The sequence below is a fragment of the Drosophila obscura genome, unplaced genomic scaffold, assembly GCF_018151105.1.
Source record: "Drosophila obscura isolate BZ-5 IFL unplaced genomic scaffold, ASM1815110v1 contig_73, whole genome shotgun sequence".
Classification (NCBI taxonomy): domain Eukaryota; kingdom Metazoa; phylum Arthropoda; class Insecta; order Diptera; family Drosophilidae; genus Drosophila; species Drosophila obscura.
The window spans coordinates 5,635,351-5,655,634 of record NW_024542865.1 but is presented as its reverse complement, the minus strand read 5'-3'; the positions used below and the strand labels follow the sequence as shown (position 1 = coordinate 5,655,634).

Genomic DNA, 20,284 nt, shown 5'->3' with positions numbered 1-20,284 from the left:
CTTATCTCTATATGTATGTAAATCGAATCAATCGAAAGTCCTGATGTAGATAACCGTTTCGAATGCAAACAATTGTTCAACATGCAGGAGAAATGATTGAAAAGAAGAATCGAACGATAGGCAAAGTCACTTTAATGTACACTTTAATTTGTAAGAATGATTGAATAAAAATAAAATATTATCAAGAGCTTAATGGTTTTTGTTTTTTTGTTTAAAATACTTTGGTTAATTGGGTGGTAATATTTAAATCAAATTTCTGTTTATGTCTAGCACATTTTGATCAAATTCAGATTTTAATGGGGAATTTGCAAAAAGTTTGCAGCCTGAAAGCAGGCTACACTTTTCCGTCAAGCCTTGCACATGTAGCATGCATGTAGATGTGACATGTAAAATTCTACGTTTCTTTTTTTGATGCCGCAATTGAAATATAACTGGAAAAAGGATATTTTCGAACGAAATATGGCAGAAATTTCTCTGTGGAAGTAAGTAAAGGTACAAACTGGAATTTCCTCCAAGCTGTGGGAATTACTGAAGCAAAAAGGTAAATAAACATAGGAACAAATGGCGTATAGATAGACCATGGCTTGTACTTGATGCTTAATAATCTATTACAAAGCATTAACTTAGAGATAGCAAAAAAAAGAGAAGGTAACTAACTTAGGCACCGATCGATTAGCGATTAGCGTGAGCGATGAGCGATGATCGATGCTCGATCAGCTATCATCCAGTCGCTGCTTACGCCGATGGCGGCGAATGAGCGCCTCCAGGGTCCAGGAGGCGGCAGCCACAAAGGTCATCATATTGAGACAATGCAGGGTCACCGAATAGTCGAAGCGATCCCGCACAAGACCTGGTGGAAAAACCAAACAAAGCTTAGGCTCGATGGGAGATGAGAGACTCGACGCGATTCGATTGGACTCACCGACAAAGGGTCCGCAGATGAGTGTAAAGAGGCCCGAGATGAGCAGCTGGAGGCCCGAGGCGCCGGGCAGGCGATTCAGCGGCACGTAGCCGGGTATGATGAGGGGCCAGAAAATGGTGCGCACGCCCTTGCACAGCCCGATCCACACGAAGCTGCAGAGGATCAGTGTGTAGGAGCGCGTGCAGGCGACCACCGTGCGGCCGAGGGCGATGCCAACGACGCCGATGAGGAAGAACACCCGATTGTCCCACGGTATCTTCTCGGTGATGAAGGGCACCAGGAAGCGCATGGTGATGTCCAGGCCGGCCAGCAGCGACATGGCCAGCGTGATCTGTGGCGTCTCGAAGCCAAAGTCCAGCAGGATGAACGGCGTCAGGATGGAGAAGTTCAGCTCCCCAAAGTTGATGATCGTCAGCCCAGCGACCAGATTCACGAACGTGAAATCGCGCAGCAGGTCCAGATCGAAGAAGGTCACGACCTTCTGCAGGAAGCTGATATCCCCGGCGGGCTGCTCCACCGCTGCCGCATCCCTGCCGTTGTTGTTGTCCTCCCGGGCAATGGCCCGATGCTCGGCGCATCGGCAGCACAGCTTCGCCTCCAGATTGGACTCGACGCGCTCCCGCCGAAAGTTATTGGGCCTGAGGAACTCCTCGCTCTCCTGCTGCTGCTCCTCGCTGATGGGACAGTGCAGCCGCTGCGTCTGCTCCAGATCCTTGGAGCTGGACACCGTGCGAAAGCGCAGCCGTCCCGAGGTCAGTGAGGGTCGCGACCCAAACCAGCCGTCATTGGCCCGCGACAGCATGGGCGTGCCCGGCTCACAGATCTCGTAGCCCGGCCGCTGGGCATCGTCGTCCTGCCACAGATACTGGCTGGAGAAGATGCCACCCGGCTCGCGCTTCTGCTGCCAGGCACAGTGGGCACACAGCGCCTCCGTCGGCAGCTGCAGCTGCTGCTCCACCAGCTGCTCCGGCTCGGGGTCCGGCTGCGTGGCGCTGCCCCTCCTCACATGGTAGCGCACCGGCTGATAGATCATCGCACTGACAAACGAATGCAGCGAAATGGCGGCAAAGAGCAGCACGGTGCCCAGCACCCCATAGACGGTCAGCAGGAAGGTGACCAGATAGGGCAGAAAGATGGGCCCCAGACCCGTGATGGTCCACGAGAAGCCAGCGGCCTTGCGTCGCTTCTGCTGGAAGTACGTGTTGATGGCCAGCGACGAAGCCGAAACACTGATGCCCATGCCAAAGCCTACAGACAGAGAGAAGAGTTGCTGTGTAAAAGAGGCAGCTAAAGGAGGTGCATGAGACTCACCAAAGAGCAGGGCATAGGCCACCATATAGCCGACGAATGTCTCACAGAAGGCCGTCAGCACAATGCCGCCGGAGATGAGCAGGGAGCCGGCCATGGCCACCTGGCGGAAGGTGAAGCGGCGAAACATCGGACCGTTGAGCAGACCCGTGCAGGCGGACACCGCCGGATTCGTATTGATAATGGCCGTTATCTGTGAGCTGGACATGCCCAGATCCCCCAGTCGCTCCCTGAACAGAAAGCCAAACTGCTGCAGACACGGATAGATGGACAGCTGCTGGGCAAAAAGGGGTTTCGGTTTCGGTTTCGATTTCGGTTTCAGTTCGATGTGGGGGGCAGGGCAGAGAGCGCTTTATCCTATTACCTACATTGGAAACGCCAGCGGCAACGCACACCAGCCACGCCCAGCCGCCATCGGGTGCCACAAAATCATCGCCCAAATCGCTTTTGTCGTTCCTGTTGTAGTACCGAGCCCTGGGCAGGGGTCGTGTGGTGTCCTGGTAGACCTTCTTCTCGGCGGTGTCCATGACTGCAACTGAGTAAATGAGTAAAGATCAGTGTCGCTGTTGGTATCGGTATCGGTATCGGTGTCAATGTCCGTGTCCGTGTCCGTGTCAGAGTGGCAGTGAGAGAGAGGAGCATCAGTTGATCTGTCGACCCCCTGCGGCATGAGGAACTATTAACTGAAGCGTGTACAAAACAATTGTTTCGTCGCTTCGAGTGCATGATTTACGAGTCGATTGTCAATTTGTTTGTAGGAAACACTTTAACGATCCACTTGCCACAATTAACTGCCCCAGCCAGCCAGCCAGCCAGCCAGCCAGCCAGCCAGCTAGCAGTTAGCCTGAAAAGTTTATGAAGAGTCGGCAAGCCAAGCCGACTGCATGCAGTCACTCTCTCCTACGCTACCCTACCTTACCCTGCCCTACCCTAGCCTAGCCTAGCCAAGCCGACTTTCCTCTCCTACCCTGCCCTACCCTACCCTCCCCTTCTTATGCCCGTACTCCGCTGAACGCTTGCTGGATTCTGAATTCTGACTTTGGTTTTTTTGTTTTTTTTGTTTTCTTGTCGTTGCCAGCGGCTTTCTGAGCCCGGGTTCATGGCTGGCAGCCCCCCAAAAAAAAAAACTCTACCCTCCAGTCTGCTCCTCTGCCGGCTCTTATCAGCAGTAGTAGTCATGTGACGCGGACCTAGACCCGAGACGCTGACCAAACTTAGCGCGCAAATAGCTAAAGATTTCGGTTGAGTGAATCACTTGCATCATCATTGTCCTCTACCAGAGGAGAGAGAGAGAGGGGGGGGGCATCAGTAAAGTTTAACTGAAAATTCCAAAAAAGGAAAGCCAAGCAGGAAGCTGCCCCAGTCAGGAAGCAAGTCTGATCTGATTGATGCAAGGAAAAATTGGCTTGAAATGCTAAAAAGAAAAAGAGCCCAAGCTGATGGTGGGGCTCCCTCGCTACTTGCCCTACCTTAGAGTACTCCCACAATTTGTTGCGTGTAAAAGAACTTGAAAAGAGGCCGCAATTAACGATCAGTCAGAGTTCGAGGCGTATTAAATTGATTTGCCTGATGCTGTTTTCCATTTATGTAACCATCAAAAACATGCGAGTAAAGCAACTTCTGTCGAGTGCTGTGAAACAGTGGGAGGGCGGTGTGTGTGGGCTGGGCTGTGGGCTGTGCTGGGCTGCGCTGTGCTGTGGTACAACATGTTGACAGATTCCCAATGATAGTAAATTGAGAACTTTATTAGATAAGGTTTTGCCCGATAAGCGAACTCTCCCTGGCGGTAAAGTGAAACTGAAACGTCAAATCAAACTGGTAGCTGGCTTTTAGTTGCAGTTGAAAAAAAGGGATCTCCGCAGATTAAAATATTCAAACCTTAAGGATTATTGTGTTTGATTTTTGATTTGGCATATCGTACATTTAATGGCTATTGGAACTGCATGGATTCGATGGGATATGTTTTGGATTGCATCGAATTGTATGCTGGCTGGCATTCCATTGTTCCTTTGCCTGTGGCTCGAACTGATCGCACAAACAATGGGCACAGATCGCAGATAAGCAAAGCCCCCCCCCCCCTACTACTACTACTACCATATATAGACTATAGATCCATCCATCGATAAGGGATGATAAGATTGCGTTTGCCATTACATGGGGCTGGCAACGTTTTGGTTTTGTTTTTTGGTTTTTGGTTTTGTTTTTGTGCCAGCTGTGGCTTCTCGATAGCTAGCCCTGGGGGTGGTGTTGGGGTTGGGGTATTGACATTTTGCCAAGGTCCATGCCCACCTCCCAACTTCCACCATCTGCCCGGAAAGGGAATCACTGATAGGCAACAGTAGCAGCAGCAGCAGCAGCAGCAGGGCCGGGGAGGATGAACCCGTGCGAGGTGCGTGACATGAACGTGTGTACCCCTGCCGCCCCACTCGACTCACTCACCTCTATATCCTCTACTATTATTATTATTATTTGCGCCCTCTCCTTGGCTAGTGCGCAGATTGGCAGCCGATTATTTTTAGTTTTTATTTTGGTTTTTCAACGGATGAAAATGCCTGATGCCTTTACCTTTTGCCTCAGCCTCAGCCTTTGCCTCCGCCTCCGCCTCCGCCTCGGTTGTTGTTTTTATTTTTATTTATATTTTTACACTCTCTGGCACACGCGTTACAGCGCATTGACTGACTGACTGACTGACTGACTGACTGACTGACTGACTGACTGAATGGCTGTGTGCCTGGCCTGGCCTGGCCTGCATCTAATTGAAACACACACGAAAAAAAAAAAAAAATGCACAAACTGTCGCACCAAGCAAGTTCAAGGTTGCCCAGACTGGGAATGGGAATCGTATTGGTGTTGGGGCTTGGTGGGGGGCGGGGTGGGAGAGCGCCACTCCTTGGTTCACTTGCTGCTCGAGTTCTGTATTGTATCATTTATAGATCTCCACGGTAGTAATGGGTATGGAATGCCCGGATTCAAAACCAATTCCCATTTGGCGGAATATTCGTCTAATCGCGACGCCGAACCCCGTCGTCAGCTGAGTTGAAATAAACTAAAACTGAGAACTGAACTGAGAACTGAACCGAACCGAACCGAACACCCAGCAAAGCAAAGCACAGAGGCACTGGCAATGGCAGAGGCGTACAGTGTGTAGTACGGGGCGGCAATGGAAAGATCGGATCGGATCGGATCGGATCGACTAGCGCCAATCGAACGACGTCGACGCGTCGACTAGCAGCGTATGCCGTGCGGGAGGGGGCTGGGTGCAAGAGGCTGTCGGCTGTCGGCTGTCTCTGCTTCAGTTCCGCTGTTAGTTAACAGCCGACTGTAAAGGTGCGCGCAAAATTATTTGCTTTGCGTTGCCCGCCCCGGAAGCCAAACAGTGCGTCAGTAAAATATGGGCATGGGCAACAGATTAATTAGCTTATTATAGTTTCGATTGATATAGCAACATACATACATATATTGTGCATATTTCCATCGCTCGTTGGTTCGTCGGCTGAGGCAGTCCACGTGCTGCCTTGGTCTTTGACACCTGTGCTAGGGGTAGAGCCCAAAAGTGTGCTGCAAAACATTGAGTAGATCTGTTAACAATAGATTTCAAGAATTTGAAGACTTAAATAAATGTACGGCATCGACAGGAGAGAAGGCAACAAAACATACGCGAAGAGAATGAGAGAGTTAGGCTCAAAAGAAGCGGAATGTAAGCCCCATTTTTTACAAATAAAAATTGTCACATCAAAGAACAAACATTTCATATTTTTCTCTTATTTTTGGTTTGAATATTTGATGGCATAAACTTCGAACGGAAGGACCATTTGCTATGCTTCGGTCGCAGATACTTTGTGATTTTTCATTTAATAAACTTCAAACCGATTGGATTTGTATGTTTGTTATAGCCGGTATAATCTGCATCATACATTCATAGCATAAATCCAAATAGATAACCAAGTTAAGGATATATTATTTGCCATCTTGCTGTGCCGAAAACTATTCATTTGTTTGTGGGTGTAAAGATATATACACAAGGTTTTATATAACTAGAATTGTTGAATTTCTACTAAGCAAGCGATTCCCATTTTGTTGCTCTCACAAAGCAATCAACAAACAAAATCATCATTAATTTCTTGTTTAAGAATATCTTCAGATGATCTTTCTATATATGCCAAAATAGCATTTGCAATTCATGGAACAAAGCCATCAAAAATCTCTCTACAAATAATAAGAATAAATGGTTTGCTCAGTAAGAGGTTATGCAGCTGTCTTTCCTTGCGATCAATTAATTTGCTGTGGAAACATTCCCTGAACTGATTAACACACAAAACTAGAATGGAAATCATTTGTATATCCAATTGGACGATACCTAAAGAAGCCAAAGGCAGCCCCCAAGAAATCTCTCATTCCCCACGAAGCTGCTCTCGCTGCGAACTTCACCAACCACTCCAATTAATGTTTGCTGCAATAAAAATCATTAAAATAATAATAATATTCATTCTAAAGATGTTAAATTTTCTTCGCTAATTTCATAGATCCATTTACAAGAGACCAGAGACGAGAGTGTAGAGATAATTCTCCTTTTTTGTAACTCAACTAACATTTATATATATTTATCAATTTATCAATTTATCGATCAAAGTGTGGGACAGTTTCACACAAATTATATGATAGATCGGGATAAGTACAGTGTTCTTAGTCTAATTTATAGATTACATATATTTATTTTATTTTAAACACACAAACAAAAAAAGTGACAAAATAATAAAAAAAAAAAATTCAAAAATAAAAAATAAAAAAAAATAAAAATAAAAATGATATTAAAATGATATGGTGGTGGGATATGATGGGATTGCAGTTTTAAGGGGTAAATTACGAGCTAGTTATGCAATAATTAATGTATATAATAGTATATATGTATATATATATATATGTATATGTATATGTATGTATGTATATAGGTATATTTTATCTTGTATCTTGTGTATTTGTATCTTAGGTATCTGTAAGTACGGCCTGCAACTATGCCGTATGCTCAATCAACGTGCTACGTAATACTATGCACACACACATACACACACACACACACAAAAAAAAAAACTCGATCTAAGCTAACATTTAGGGAGAAGCCCAAGGCCAAGGCCAGGTCCAGTTCCAGGTCCAGCTCCAGGTCCAGAAGTCGTCCTCGAGAGTCGTCTCGCTCACACACTGGGTAATAGATGGATCGATGGATTGATGGATCGATGGATCGATGGATGGATTGATGGATGGCCAAGCAAGTAGTTTCAGTTCCGACAAGACGAGACGAGACGAGACGAGACGACTGTCCTAAATACATTTATGTATATTATCGGCCGGACATCACTGACCCAGCCCCTTCGACGGTCGCTTCAGCACGCGGCGCACAATCGATTCCGTGAGCCAGAGGAGCAGTGCCAGGCCGGTGAGGAAATTGATGGCATGAATGGTGGCGGCATAGCCAAAGGCCTCCGTGATGCTGCCTGCAAAATACACATTGAAAAATACACACACACAAATTAGCGAAAAAGTCCTGTCGAGGGAAACAGCCGGGCAGACCTACCCAAAATGGGGCCCATGGCAAAGGTGAACAGTGTGTTGAAGATCAGCTGGAGGCCGGAGGCGGCGGGCAAGCGATTGAGCGGCACGTAGCTGGGTATGATCAGGGGCGAGAAAATGGTGCGGAAACCCTTGCCGAAACCGATCAGCAGAAAGACGCCGATCATCACCTCGTAGGAGCTGGTGAAGGCGACAATCACACGGCCGACGGCAATGCAGAGGATGCCAAAGGCGAACAGCACCCGATTGTCGAGCTTCACCTTCTCGAGGGCCAGGGGGGCCAGGAAACGCACTGAGATGTCCATGCAGGCCAGCAGGGACATCACCAGGGAGATCTTTGCGTCCGAATACCCAAAGCTATTGAGTATGAAGGGCGTCAGCACCGAGAAGTTCATCTCGCCAAACATCATGATGCTCATGCCGACGGCCAGATTCACGAAGGTGAAATCGCGCAGCAGATCCAGATCGAAGAACTTGCTAACCTTCTGGCAGAATGTCATGCGGCTCTTGGCCTCATCCTCCTCCGCCTGGAGGGCATCATCGTCCATCTGCTCCAGTCGCATGGCCTCGGCGGTCTTCTGCAGCAGTGCCTTATCCTCGGCGCAGGTGCAGCGCAGCAGCTCCTCCTGGCCGTGCCTCGAGTAGACGCTCGTCTTGCTGGCATACCGATCCAGATCCTCGCGCTCCCGATTGAAGTAGTTTGGCTTGAAGAGCGCCTGCTGCTGCTGCTGCTGCTGGTGCTGGTGCTGCTGTTCGTGGGTCTCGTCCATGCGGCCCGTCTCCACGTGATCGAGATTCTCGCGGCTGCGCGAGGACACCTGTCGCATGAGCTCCTTGCGCGTGCGATAGCGTGCCCCGCCCGCACTCTGATCGGCGGTGAGCGACACCTTCGAGCCGAACCATCCGTCGTTGGCGCGTGCCAGCATGGGTGTGCCGGGCTCTGTGATCTCGTAGCCGGGACGCTCGGGATCGTCCACATTGAACAGATACTGCGATGAGAAGATGCCACGCCTGGCCCGCTTCTGGTACTGACAGTACTTGCACTCGTAGTCGATCCACGGATCGCTGCCGGGCGTCAGCAGATTCCCATTGGCCTCCAACAGCTCGGGATGGTCCTTGGCCGCATCCAGTGCCTCGGTGGAATTGGTCTTTGGCCTGCGCACATGCCACAGCACTGGCTGCAGGGTCAAGGCGCACAGTACGGCATTCATGGCGATGCCCGAGTAGATCAGGATGGTGCCTTGGGCCCCGTAGAAGCCCAACAGCCACGTGGACACATGCGGAAAGAAGATGGGCCCCAGGCCCGTGATCGTCCAGGAGAAGCCGGTGGCACGACGACGCCGCTGCTTGAAGTATGTGTTGACGGCCAGCGAGGTGGCAGCCATGGCCAGACCCAGGCCAATGCCATAGACCGCTGAGAGGCAGAAAATGTACTGCCAGAAGGTGGTGCAGAAGGCCGTCAGGAAGATGCCCACAAAGGCCAGGATGGTGCCCGTGAGGGCCACCTGACGGAATGTGAAGCGCCGGAACATGGCTCCATTGACGATGCCTGCAAAAGGGGGAGAAAATAAATAAATATTTTAATGATCCTTGCTCCGCTCCGCACTGCTCCCCGCCACTGACTTACCCACTAGCGAGGATATGGCCATCACCACATTCACAATTGTTGTCGTCTGTTTGGCATCGAATCCCAGCGAGTGCATTCGCACTCTGTAGATCAAGCCGTACTGCTGCAGGGCCGGAAACAAAAAGAACTGGATGGCAAGAAAGAAATTGATGAATGATTTATTGAATGCAACTCGAGTGTATGGACTCGCTTATCAATTTCTATTTCACATACGTTATTCAATCCAGCCGCGAGGCATACGACCCAGCCCCAGCCGCCATCGGGTGCCACAAAATCTGCACCCAAATCGCTCTTGTCCCGCCGCTTGGGCTTCTTTGGTTTCGTCGTCACATTGTACACACTCGTGTGATTCTTATCCGTTAAATTTGACTTGTCCATGCCCTGAAAGAGTACAAGAAACATTTAATTTTGATAAGATATTAATTGGGGATTTCCTAGCATTCGATTTATAATTATTTAATGTTCAGGGGAGCACAAAACAACTGGCAATAACTTTTAAAAGTTAGTTTAGTTTCAAATTGATCCCTTCTTAGCTGTAACGTGTCCTGCAGCAGCGCCCCTCGGCTTGCTTTGGCTTTCGCCTGGGCTCTGCTGATTTGCTGTCTTTTATGATTATTCTATTCCTCAAAGATCATCAGTTGATCATCAAATAATTGTATCATTATTGGCATCTTAATCCTTGCTGTCGTGCGTCATGCAGCAGTGCCCCTCGGTTGATTCTGTCTCAGCTCTTAACACAAAACATCTGCAATATATGCAGCATACTCTATCGAATCTCTATGCCTTCGATTTTAGGTTTAGCGCGTCATGCAGCAGTGCCCTTTGGTCGGCCTGCTTGCGCTCCTGGGATGCCATTTCTTTCACAACTATTATATTTATTAGAGAGCTACCCCACTCGCGCTCTCTCTCTTCATCCTTCTCTTAGAGCTTCCACACCCACAAGGCGTATCCCCATTTCGAGTGTTCGTTAAACGTCTAGCAATCTCAGATGTGTCTAACAAATTTCTCTCCATTATCATTCCTTATCCTACATACATATGTGTGTGTGTGCGTATGTCGTTGTCAGTGTTTTTCCAAAAAAACTATCATTAGAGCCATCACAACGCTGGCATTATCACATACTCGTACTCGTACTCGCACGAGTATTTATTTCGTATCTATAGCCCCCTATAGTCGATGAGGGCACACCTTAAATGGCGCTGGAGCCGCAGCTGGAGCTGGAGCAGGAGGCGGCTGGCAGGGTGGAGGAGCAAAGATAATGCTCTAATTGCTAATTGGGATTGACGCAGAAAGCTCCGCTATAATGTTGCAGACTAGACCGACAATCATCAATATTATAGGGTCTATCGAGTGACGACTCCCATCATAGATACGACACACACAAAATTGCCTATTAATGGGTGCGACATTGTCGCGCCGATTGGCGGTAAGTATTTCGTATGCAAGTCACGAGGAGAATTCTTTTTGCAATTTGAAACGAAGCAAAATGGAAATCACTTAGCGGGTGGGGTGTGCCCCAAAGTGTTGCACGGCACGGCACGGCACAGCACAGCACAGCGCCCAGACCGGATTGGATTGGATCGATGCATGGAAATGCACAGGCAAAGTGAGACCCCATCGAGAAGGATCGAGAGTTGGTTGTCATCGTTCGTTCGGTTCTTGTGATAATCAAAAGACAAGTTGTACCGCCTAACCGCCCCCTTAGCCCCCTTAGCCACCTTCCCCTGTTGCATGTGGCGTTTATTTATGCATCGATAATGCGAGGACAAAGCCGGTGCAGCACTGCCAGCAGATGCATCCGTGGGATGTCTTCATTCAGACGAGACTCTACGCTGCCTCTCCATGTATGTATCGGTGCCGTGTGCCGTTGCCATTGAACTTCATCGGAGCGTGCCATAAATTGACGCCCCGTCCCGTCCGTTGTAGTCGCAGTCTGTCTGGAACTCGAACTGCGTTGGGATGGGGGGACTGCAACTGGGACCGATCTTGCAGAAGGGGTAGCACAACGATGGCACTTAGCAGCCGCCCCCTCCCCACCACCATAGCTTTAAGCAATCGATCAACAGAGAGGAAAGCGTACAAAAATAAAATAAATAAAAAGAACCAAGCCGAAGCTTTAAGTACACTGTAAATTGCAGTGTATTAAACATATTTTCAGGGTTTATTTTCGCTAATTTTTATTCCGTGATTGTTGGTAGTTAAATATTTAAATTTATTCTTTTTATTCTTTCACTTTTGATATGCAGTTCTCGCTTTATTGCTTTCTGCATTCTTTAACTAACATTTGCTGCATATCAGCGGCATGCAGCAGCACTCCTCGGTTGTCGTTTTTGCCTTGGTTCATTCAAGCAGCAACTGTTCCTACGACAGCTGAATACTGAATAGAATCTATATATATGTATATATCAAGCAGACACTCTATGGCTACAAACAGTATTCCAAGTGAGTTCTTAAATGGATAATTATGCACCAAAAAATAAATGTATTTAGGCTACAGACTGCAATGGCTCTCCCACTCTACATCTGCTACTCTCTCACAGTGCAGACAATCAAGCAGTGCGTGCCGCTGCTCTGCTTGCACTGTCCATTCTCCACGTTAGACTTTTGTTTCTTCTTTCTCTCTGCCATTCATTCATGAATGATGCTCCATGGCAGTGTATTTGTTGCTTCTTTCTGCCATTCATTCATTAATGATGCTCCCTGGCAGGGTATATTCCCATACAAAACTTTCGCTTTAAGTCGATATATCGTGGCAGTCGTAGTCGCAGTCGGCACGGCACGGCACTCTCAAAACGTTTCAACACGAGAGCCGAGCGCCGAGACTCATTGGGTGCAATGCAAAGCGATCTACCATCCAATCCATCCCATCCATCCAATCTATCCATATATCTATCATCTATCTATCTATCTATCCAGCGTTTCCATCGCAGCGACCGCGACATTCCGGTTTCGATGCCAATGGAGCTCCGGCCGTCGGTTTCCGCAATTTGTCGTCATTGCTTTCTTATAATTTGTATTTGTATTTGTGTTTGGTTTTTATTTGTTTGTTGCTTTTACTGTTGTTGTATTTTGTATTGTGTGTGTGTGTGTGTGTGTGTGTGTGTGTTTTCGCATAGTCATGCCGCGTGGGCAACTTAATTTTGTGTTTTAGAAAAGCAAACACTCATGAATGGGCTGGCCAGAGACAGAGTGGAGAAGCAGAGCTCTGAGCTCGCCGGAGCTCGGAGCCCGGAGCAAGTGCCTTGATAATAAAGCCCCCCCAATCAATGGGAAGTGCAAAACGTAACGAAACAAAACGAATCGAATCTGTTTGGTAAGAATTTCACAACATATTCCAGAGAGGGTATTCACAGATAAGTTAAGCGTATTCCAAACACAGATTAGTTTCACACAAAATCCTGATAAATGTACTGGTACTAGTAGCATGGCGGGGAGGGAGGGACGGTGGTGGGCTATTAAATAGGTATTCCCCGTCTCAGAAGGTAGTCCATAAATTCCAATATTCCAATGAGGATTATAAAGCAGAACAAAGAGCGAGAGACTGCGGCTGCGGCTGCGGCTGCTGCCACTGGCACGGGTATGACTTTATCTCTTTGTACGATAGCACGGTTGAACGGAATGTAATTAAGTATTGCCCCATGCCACAAAGCCACAAGGCGCACAAAGCAAATACTCTGCAAATACTCTGTAATTTTTCGCATTGCTCGTGCCCTCTCAATCTCTATCTCTATCTCTCCCTCTCTCTCTCTCTCTCTCTCTCTCTCTCTCGCTTCTGTTGAGATAAGAATCAATCGGCCCACAGGAAAAAGAAATCTCCTGCGACTTGTAGCGACGACTTTTGAAGGGGGGGATACGTAACCCTTATCTATTGGTCGAGTGCTGGGCCATTAGAAGCGGAGCAGATGACTCATTATTTCGAACGGGCTAGATAAAGGGCGGAAGGGGCACACAGGCGGCACTATTGACTACGGACGAGGCGTCCGATCGACGCTCTGACGCTCTGTCTGTCGGTTGTCGTATCTCTCTGGAGCCACAAGACAAATAGCAGAAAACAACAGCAAAGAAAAGAAAGGGGAGAAGTGAAGTGTAGTGAAGAGAGGAAAAAAACACTTGTACCTTTTGAAGTTCACAACGCACATGTGGCTGTGTCTGATGTGATGTACAACAGGTGCAGCCTAATGGTTGGACAAGCACTGGAACATGCGCCGTTCCCCGTGCCCCGTGCCCCGTGCTACATGCCCCCCCAAAAACCGATAAGATGCATCTCCCATACCAAAAACCATTTTGTAAGCGGTTTTCCACTCGCTCTCTCACTCAATTGGCCTCTAATTGAGATTAATCGTTGTGTGGGGTTCGGCATGGAATTGCGAGAGTATATTGTCACTCGGCTGCGTCTGTGTCCAGCTGTCTGTGTGAGCTGTGGGCAAAGCAGAGCAGAGCAGAGCAGAGCAGAGGAGGGAGGCGTCAAGTCCAAAGAATTGTGTTGTCGCACTGATCGTTTTCATTTCACAAGCAGCCAACAGAGACTTCAATTAAATTGTGTCAATGAGAATTGATTAAGGCCTGTCCACAGATATATAGCAGAGCGCGGTAATTGATTCGCGCCGTCGTCTAATTGGTTCCAAAGAGAGCGCAATAACAACAACAAAAACACACACACACACACACACACAGAAGCTATAATTGTAGATCATTCACTCTCACTCTCTCTCACTCTCACTCTCTTAGTCTGGAAGATTTGACACTCTTTGAACTTTTGCTCGATGCACACAAGAACTTTCAGCTGATCACACAGAATATTTATTATTGACAAAAGAGAGCAACAGCAGGCAGCAGGAGGAACATAATACAAACATATAAACACAAACTTATGTATGGTATGGTATGGTATGGTATGATCATAGATATGTATTTTGCAAAGACCAGAAATACTTTGCCAAACATTGTGAAATAATGAAATCTTAGGAAGAGAGAGAGAGAGAGATACTTTCGATAGATAAAAGCTATCTTTAGTTGGTTGTATGCCTAGACTTTAGTTTTTAAATTTCATGGATTTTTCTTGGATTTCTGGCATAGCTTTTTCTTTTCTTTTATAGATAAAATAAGTCTTTACTAGTAGTTGGGGAATAAATATATAATTTACGCAGATAAAATTAATATTTGGAGATTAAATAAATCGCACATCTATTGCCAGATTTAGTTACTGAATTTGATGCATTTCTCTTGGATTTATGGCACACTCTTTTGATAGTTAAAAGCAGTCTTCAGTAGGTTTTAAATTTCTAAATTTATGCCATGGATTTTCTTATAATTTTTATGCACTTTTCATACAGGATTTCCCTCAATATGCATACTTGTAAACTGCACTGTTTGCCCGCCGTTAGCATACTGCATTTAATGGAACAATGCAAACATTGTTCAGAGCAAATCTTTTGTCTAGTAACAAGGTAAAATCTGTTGCAGCAATAAAATAACATTTTTGACCACTGAAAATTTATGATTCAGTGCTGGCGCCTTCCAAAAAACATTCCCTAAAACCAAACACTCGTAAAACCAAGAAAGGGAACCTCATTGTATGGCAGGGCATGGTTCTGGTTCTAGGTCTGGGTCTGGTTCTGGCTGTGGCTGTGGTGTTGGCTTTTTGTTTTTTGATTTATTCCGTCTGTATAGGCTAGTGGTTCTAGTAGTCGTAGCGTCATGCTTGGCTTGATGTAAAGAGAGACGACTACAAATGGGGCTATTTATACACCCAAAACCAAAACCCGTGGGCCCATTGGGATTGGGACTGAGAGTGCGACATGGACATGGAGTTATCATTCATTGTGTAGGCTGAACTCCGTCTCCGTCTCAATTGCATCCCGAGATTATGGGCAAACGTGTGTTCCCTGGTATTGGGCTCTGGCATGGGTCTATTTTTAGTAGCATTTCATTTCATTTCATTTCAATGATTGTTATTGCCACAGTAGGCCCTGGGCTGGGTGCTCTGGCCACAAAATAATCCCAACACCCGTCACATTCTCACATGTGTCTCTCTGTGTCTGTGTCTGTCTCTGTCTCTGGCTCTGTCTCTGGGAATGGAATATGGTGATGGTGATGGGTATGTGGCATGGGATATGCATGTGGTATGTGAATGAAGATCATTGAGGATCAATCTTAGGGGGAAAATCCTCATGTCCATTGCCGCCTTGCATACAATTCTATTCTATTCTATTTTATATTATTTGGTTTCGTTTCGTTTCGTTTCGAATAAACTCACGTACTCCCGACGTTGCACTTCAAAAATTGACTCCGATGCCGCCCGCGCCCCCGCCGCTTAAGTGTGCTGGGCCCCGGTCCTAAGTGCCTTCTGTCAAGTGAAACACTATACTACTGGCAAAGCAAAGCAAAGCAAAGCAAAGCAAAGAAAAGCAAAGCAATCCCCTGTACCCAGAAAAATGCACTCGAACGAACCTCTCTGTCTGTCTGTCTGTCTGTCTGTTTGACTGTCTGGTTCCCATTCGAATAACCATTCTTATTCCCAATTCCAATGGCAATTGGCTCTCACTCCAGCCCACAAATGCTAATTCCACTTGGGTGTGCGACTCTGACATATGATCTCTGTCTCTCTCTCCCTCCCTCTCTCCGTCTCTCCGTTTCTATGTCTCTGGGCCAAAAAGGTGTGCTTTGGCTTAGTGGGAGTTCTCCAATCAATTGGTCAAACTATCTAACTGGCCCCACAGAATATCAGAGTGAGAGAGCCAGACCCAGAGAGTTCTATTTTGTTCTGTTCTGTCTGGGCCAGGAGCTTATCGCCTGCATTTCTGATTCCAACGGGAGGGGTCGCTCTTTATCGATTGCATAATCCCAGCGAACAGGGCGCTTCCATTATACGATAATCATCATCAGCACGTAAGCTGCTTATAACTGTTGATTCAATTCAAAATCTAAAAAAAATAAAAAATAAAACAAACTCTAAAATCTGTCTACCATTTTCCCTTTTCCCATTTGCACATTTTTCACGTAACATTTACCAAGTAAAAAATATAATAAAACAAAAAAAAAAGACACAGTAAAAACCAGACGGAGCGTGGCCCCCAATTCCCCGATTTTCATTGTTTGCAACAGGTTATCTCTCACGGGGAGTCAAATACGAAAATCCGCACAAAAATTTCCCCATCTTCTGCTGGGTGTCTGTCTGTGTGTGTGTGTGTGTGTGTGTGGGTGGGGTAGGGGCTTTGTGCTGAGGGCTCTTTGAGTCTGCTCGGCTCTGCTTTGCGAGTCTGTTGTGTGCTGACAGCTTTAGTTTATGCCAGAGCTGCGGGGGCAGCATCTTCTTCCAGCGGCAAAAAAAACTGACAGGCCAGAACCTTGGCCAACTGACATCTGGGGGGTGTTGTTTTTGACTGGCTTTGCTGTTGCTTTCCGCGTGCATTCTGTGGCCACAAATTATAGTATCTAAATATTCACCTTCTACAGATTTTCAGCATATTCTTAGAATACTCTAGAAGGGAAGTGTAAGTACCTATGGGACTCCCTTTTGCTTGGGCATATTGCTGGGAATATTTCTGTACGTTTGGCGATCTTTTTAAAGGAGAAACGGCGAACCCCTGAGTATTTAGAAGTTCTTCAATAGTTTTAAATAGTTTTAAACTTTGTTTTAACATAGTTTAGCAAATGTTTCGTACATGCTTAAATTATAAATATTTCTATATTTAATACCAACTGAAACTTTAGCCATTTAAAGCCTGGCATATTTATGATTGATGCAATATTTATATGCATTTAATACCTTGATATTTTCTCTAATTTTAGGCAAATTTTCCAACTAAAGATCTTAGTTTTCTAGTATAAGAGATTTTGTTTAATTTAAATAAAAAATCGCAAAAAAACAAATCACTTTTTGATTGGGTTGTTCTCTTGCAACTTATCAAGCACAGAATGCAACAACATTTCAATGGCACGGTCTGATCACGTTTAAAAAAAATATGTATGTATATGTGTCTGTTTTGCTGACGCACTCCGACGGGGGGTGCCGGCATCCACCCACCAATTGGCGCCCGATGTAAATGCATTTACCGTCAATTCCAGACCCCGGACGAATCCCTATGGAACCCTCGAGGCGCTTCGTCGAGGACAGCACAAAAATAACATCACGTAAAAAACAGCACACAAAAAAAAAAAGGAAATTTAATTCGATTTGGTGAATATTTTCAGCTCAGTGCGGAGGTTTTTTTTCGAACAGGGAACGGAAGGAAGGCAAGGGAGGCAAACTCAATTTGCTTCCCGGAACCAGATCGTAATGTTGGTAAATGTGGTGGGTAGAGCGGTGGTCCCGTCCAAGCACACACAGAGTGGCTGTTGGGCTGTGGATGTCGATTGTGGGTGCCTGTGACGACAGACAGTAGTGGTAGTGGTAGTGGTAGTACCTTATGGCCCCCCCCCTCTGTCTGTTTGACACTTTCTTCATTCTGATTTTTGACATTTTGTTTTGTTTATGTTTATGTTTTAATTGTTTTTTTCGAAACTTACGGTAATTGGTAATCTGTTGTTCAAGTGGTTTGTAACTGTCGTTTATCACACGGTTTACGGCTTAGCAGATGCTTGGATTGAGGAAGCTGCTAATTTTCACACGTTTGTTTGTTTTTTGTTGGATGTTTTGTTTGTTTGAGTTTGTTTGAGTTTAAAGAACTGTTTAGAGAAGTGCACAAAAACAAAAAAGAAGAGCACACTTGAGCTGCACTGCGCTGCGCTTGGCTTATTGCAAATCCCAAAAGTAAGAGAGCCGAGGAGGAGCCGTTAAAAAACACTTGTACACTGGTTTGACGGTTGGTTCGGTTTGGTTTGGTTGAGTTGAGTTGGGAGCAGAGAACACGCCGCGTATGTGTTATACACAACGTCGCGACTCAGCTGTTCGAACTGTAATACAAAAACAGAAAACTCTTTCACTGCCAGCCAGCACCTGCTGCCGTTGGTGAGTTTGGTGAATTTGGTGAGTTCATCATATTATTTTGTTTTGGTGCGCTCGCTCGGTCTGCGTGCTCGGCTAAGTCTCCGTGCGTGCGTGTGTGCCTGCGTGCCTGTGTGTGTGTATGTGTGTGGGTTGTTCACTGTTATGCGTCCAGCAATCGACTTACTTGGCCCGGCGGCCTGCGGTTGCCTTTATAGCATTTTACGTTAGCAACGCGAGTCTAAGCAGCAGCAGCAACAGCAACAGCAGCAGCAACAGCAGCAGCAGCCTGGCCCGGCACCCAGAGCGAGCGGGAGCGGGCTACACTGATAGCGAGAGTGAGTGTGCAAGTGCGAGCGAGGACGAGAGTGATAGCGCCTGCCTGCTGGTTGCCTGCTGGCTGCCTGTTGCTGGCAGTGCGTGGGCAGAGTGCATATGAAAATGCAGCAGCAGCATAGGCAGCTAGGCAGCTAGGTAGCTAGGCAGCAGCTCTCTATCCCTCTCTGGCTCTCGCACGCGCTCTACGCATTAACAGTGGTCTGCTGGCTAACATTATCATCATGACTCTGCCAATAATGAGAGATACTGACTCAATGAGAGAACAACTTTGATTTAGCCGCTCGCTGGGCCAACTGTTGCTTTTTTGGTTTCTGGTTCTAGTGTGGCCCGCACACGCACAGTTCGCACAGTTCAAAGGTCGGCTCAGACAACCAACAGGCCACTAATTGGCCGTTAGGAGACAAGAGAGAGAGAGAGAGAGAGAGACCCCGGGTATAGCTCCGCCATTTGATTGATGTGCAAGTGTTGGACGGCAGTTGGTTGGACAGCTCTCTTCCTCTGGCGTTTCTGAAACGAAATCTTGACTTGATCCTGCGGCATTTGTGTGTTGCGGCTCTGCCACCTTGGGCTAAACCACAATTTACGATTATTCAGGTAGCAGCACCCTTAGCCCTAACCCCCCATATAATATTATTGCAGAATTTTCCACAAAGCACTTTTCTTGGGAATTTGTTACGAAATTTCCTTACACTTTATGGCAGCACTGCCACTGCCATCCCACTGGATATACCACTGTCATTAGAACGCTAAGTATCTCGTTGGTTGGGCCGCCATAAATCAGTCGATGCAATGCCATCAATCAAATGGCTAGATCCTGGCCGCTGGCCATCAATCAAATCAATTCGCAAACTGAAAGCAAATTAATCAAGCTGATTATGCGGCTAATGAGTCATGCATCATGCAGCATGCCGCATGCAGAGTGCAGAGAGTGCATCATGCATTTAGCTAATTTGCACCACGGTGCACCAGGGCCACGCCACGCCACCCACTCTCACTCACTCACTCTCTCCATCTCTATCGGTGAGGCTGTCTCGCTCGCACGCCCAACAAGAACTCCTTGAGAGACGATTGAGTCTTTTGGCTGGTTTACCGTTCGTTCTTACCACTCGCACACACCCACACACCAGGCGCAGGCACACCCACACAGGGACACATTCATTGGTGGCTGGGCGCCCGTACGAGTATCAATGTCAAGCAAACACAGGCTTTGCGACATTGTGGGAGCACCACTACCACCACCACCACCACCACCACCCCCGCTCAACAGCACTTGCCTCCCCGGCCAGCAGCCGAAGCTCTCTCTGTCACTCACGCCCTCTCTGTCTTACGCTCGTACAACAGGTGGTTGCGGTTTCCCAAGTGCTTAGTCGCACACTCTTTCCGTCTCTGTTGTTGACAGAGGTGCGGAGAGAGGGAGGAGGTCGCTCTCGGTCTCGGTCTCGGTCTCGGACTCGGTCAGTGGATGAGCAGAGGAGTGGGTAGGAGCGGCGGGGTGGCTTAGAGCAGGAGGAAGTGGAAGTGCAGGCAAAAACAATACTTTCACAGCAAATATGAAAAATCGACGACACACGACACACGAATCGAACCAGATTCAAGA

At 47.1% G+C, this 20,284-nt stretch overlaps 2 protein-coding genes across 4 annotated transcripts; both read right to left on the bottom strand.

The window, feature by feature from the left end:
- Window positions 1-567: 567 nt before the first annotated feature.
- LOC111065335 lies at window positions 568-5,321 on the bottom strand. Of its 3 annotated transcripts, none has more exons than XM_022353450.2 (5): window positions 5,033-5,321; window positions 2,599-2,765; window positions 2,234-2,504; window positions 923-2,170; window positions 568-850 (listed from the first exon to the last, which is right to left on the bottom strand). In XM_022353450.2, the coding sequence occupies exons 2-5, from the start codon at window positions 2,755-2,757 to the stop codon at window positions 714-716; spliced, it is 1,815 nt and encodes a 604-aa protein (XP_022209142.2). In that variant the 5' UTR covers window positions 2,758-2,765; window positions 5,033-5,321; the 3' UTR covers window positions 568-713. The 3 variants fall into 3 exon arrangements, with proteins under 3 accessions (XP_022209142.2, XP_022209140.2, XP_022209141.2); XM_022353448.2 differs by lacking the exon at window positions 5,033-5,321 and adding an exon at window positions 4,670-4,942; XM_022353449.2 differs by lacking the exon at window positions 5,033-5,321 and adding an exon at window positions 4,796-4,942.
- A 1,548-nt stretch (window positions 5,322-6,869) lies between these two features.
- On the bottom strand, window positions 6,870-18,488 carry LOC111065373. The gene is made up of 5 exons (XM_022353503.2): window positions 17,931-18,488; window positions 9,636-9,803; window positions 9,423-9,549; window positions 7,800-9,344; window positions 6,870-7,719 (listed from the first exon to the last, which is right to left on the bottom strand). Exons 2-5 carry the CDS (start codon window positions 9,798-9,800, stop codon window positions 7,580-7,582), a joined length of 1,977 nt encoding a protein of 658 aa, XP_022209195.2. The 5' UTR covers window positions 9,801-9,803; window positions 17,931-18,488; the 3' UTR covers window positions 6,870-7,579.
- Window positions 18,489-20,284: the final 1,796 nt, after the last annotated feature.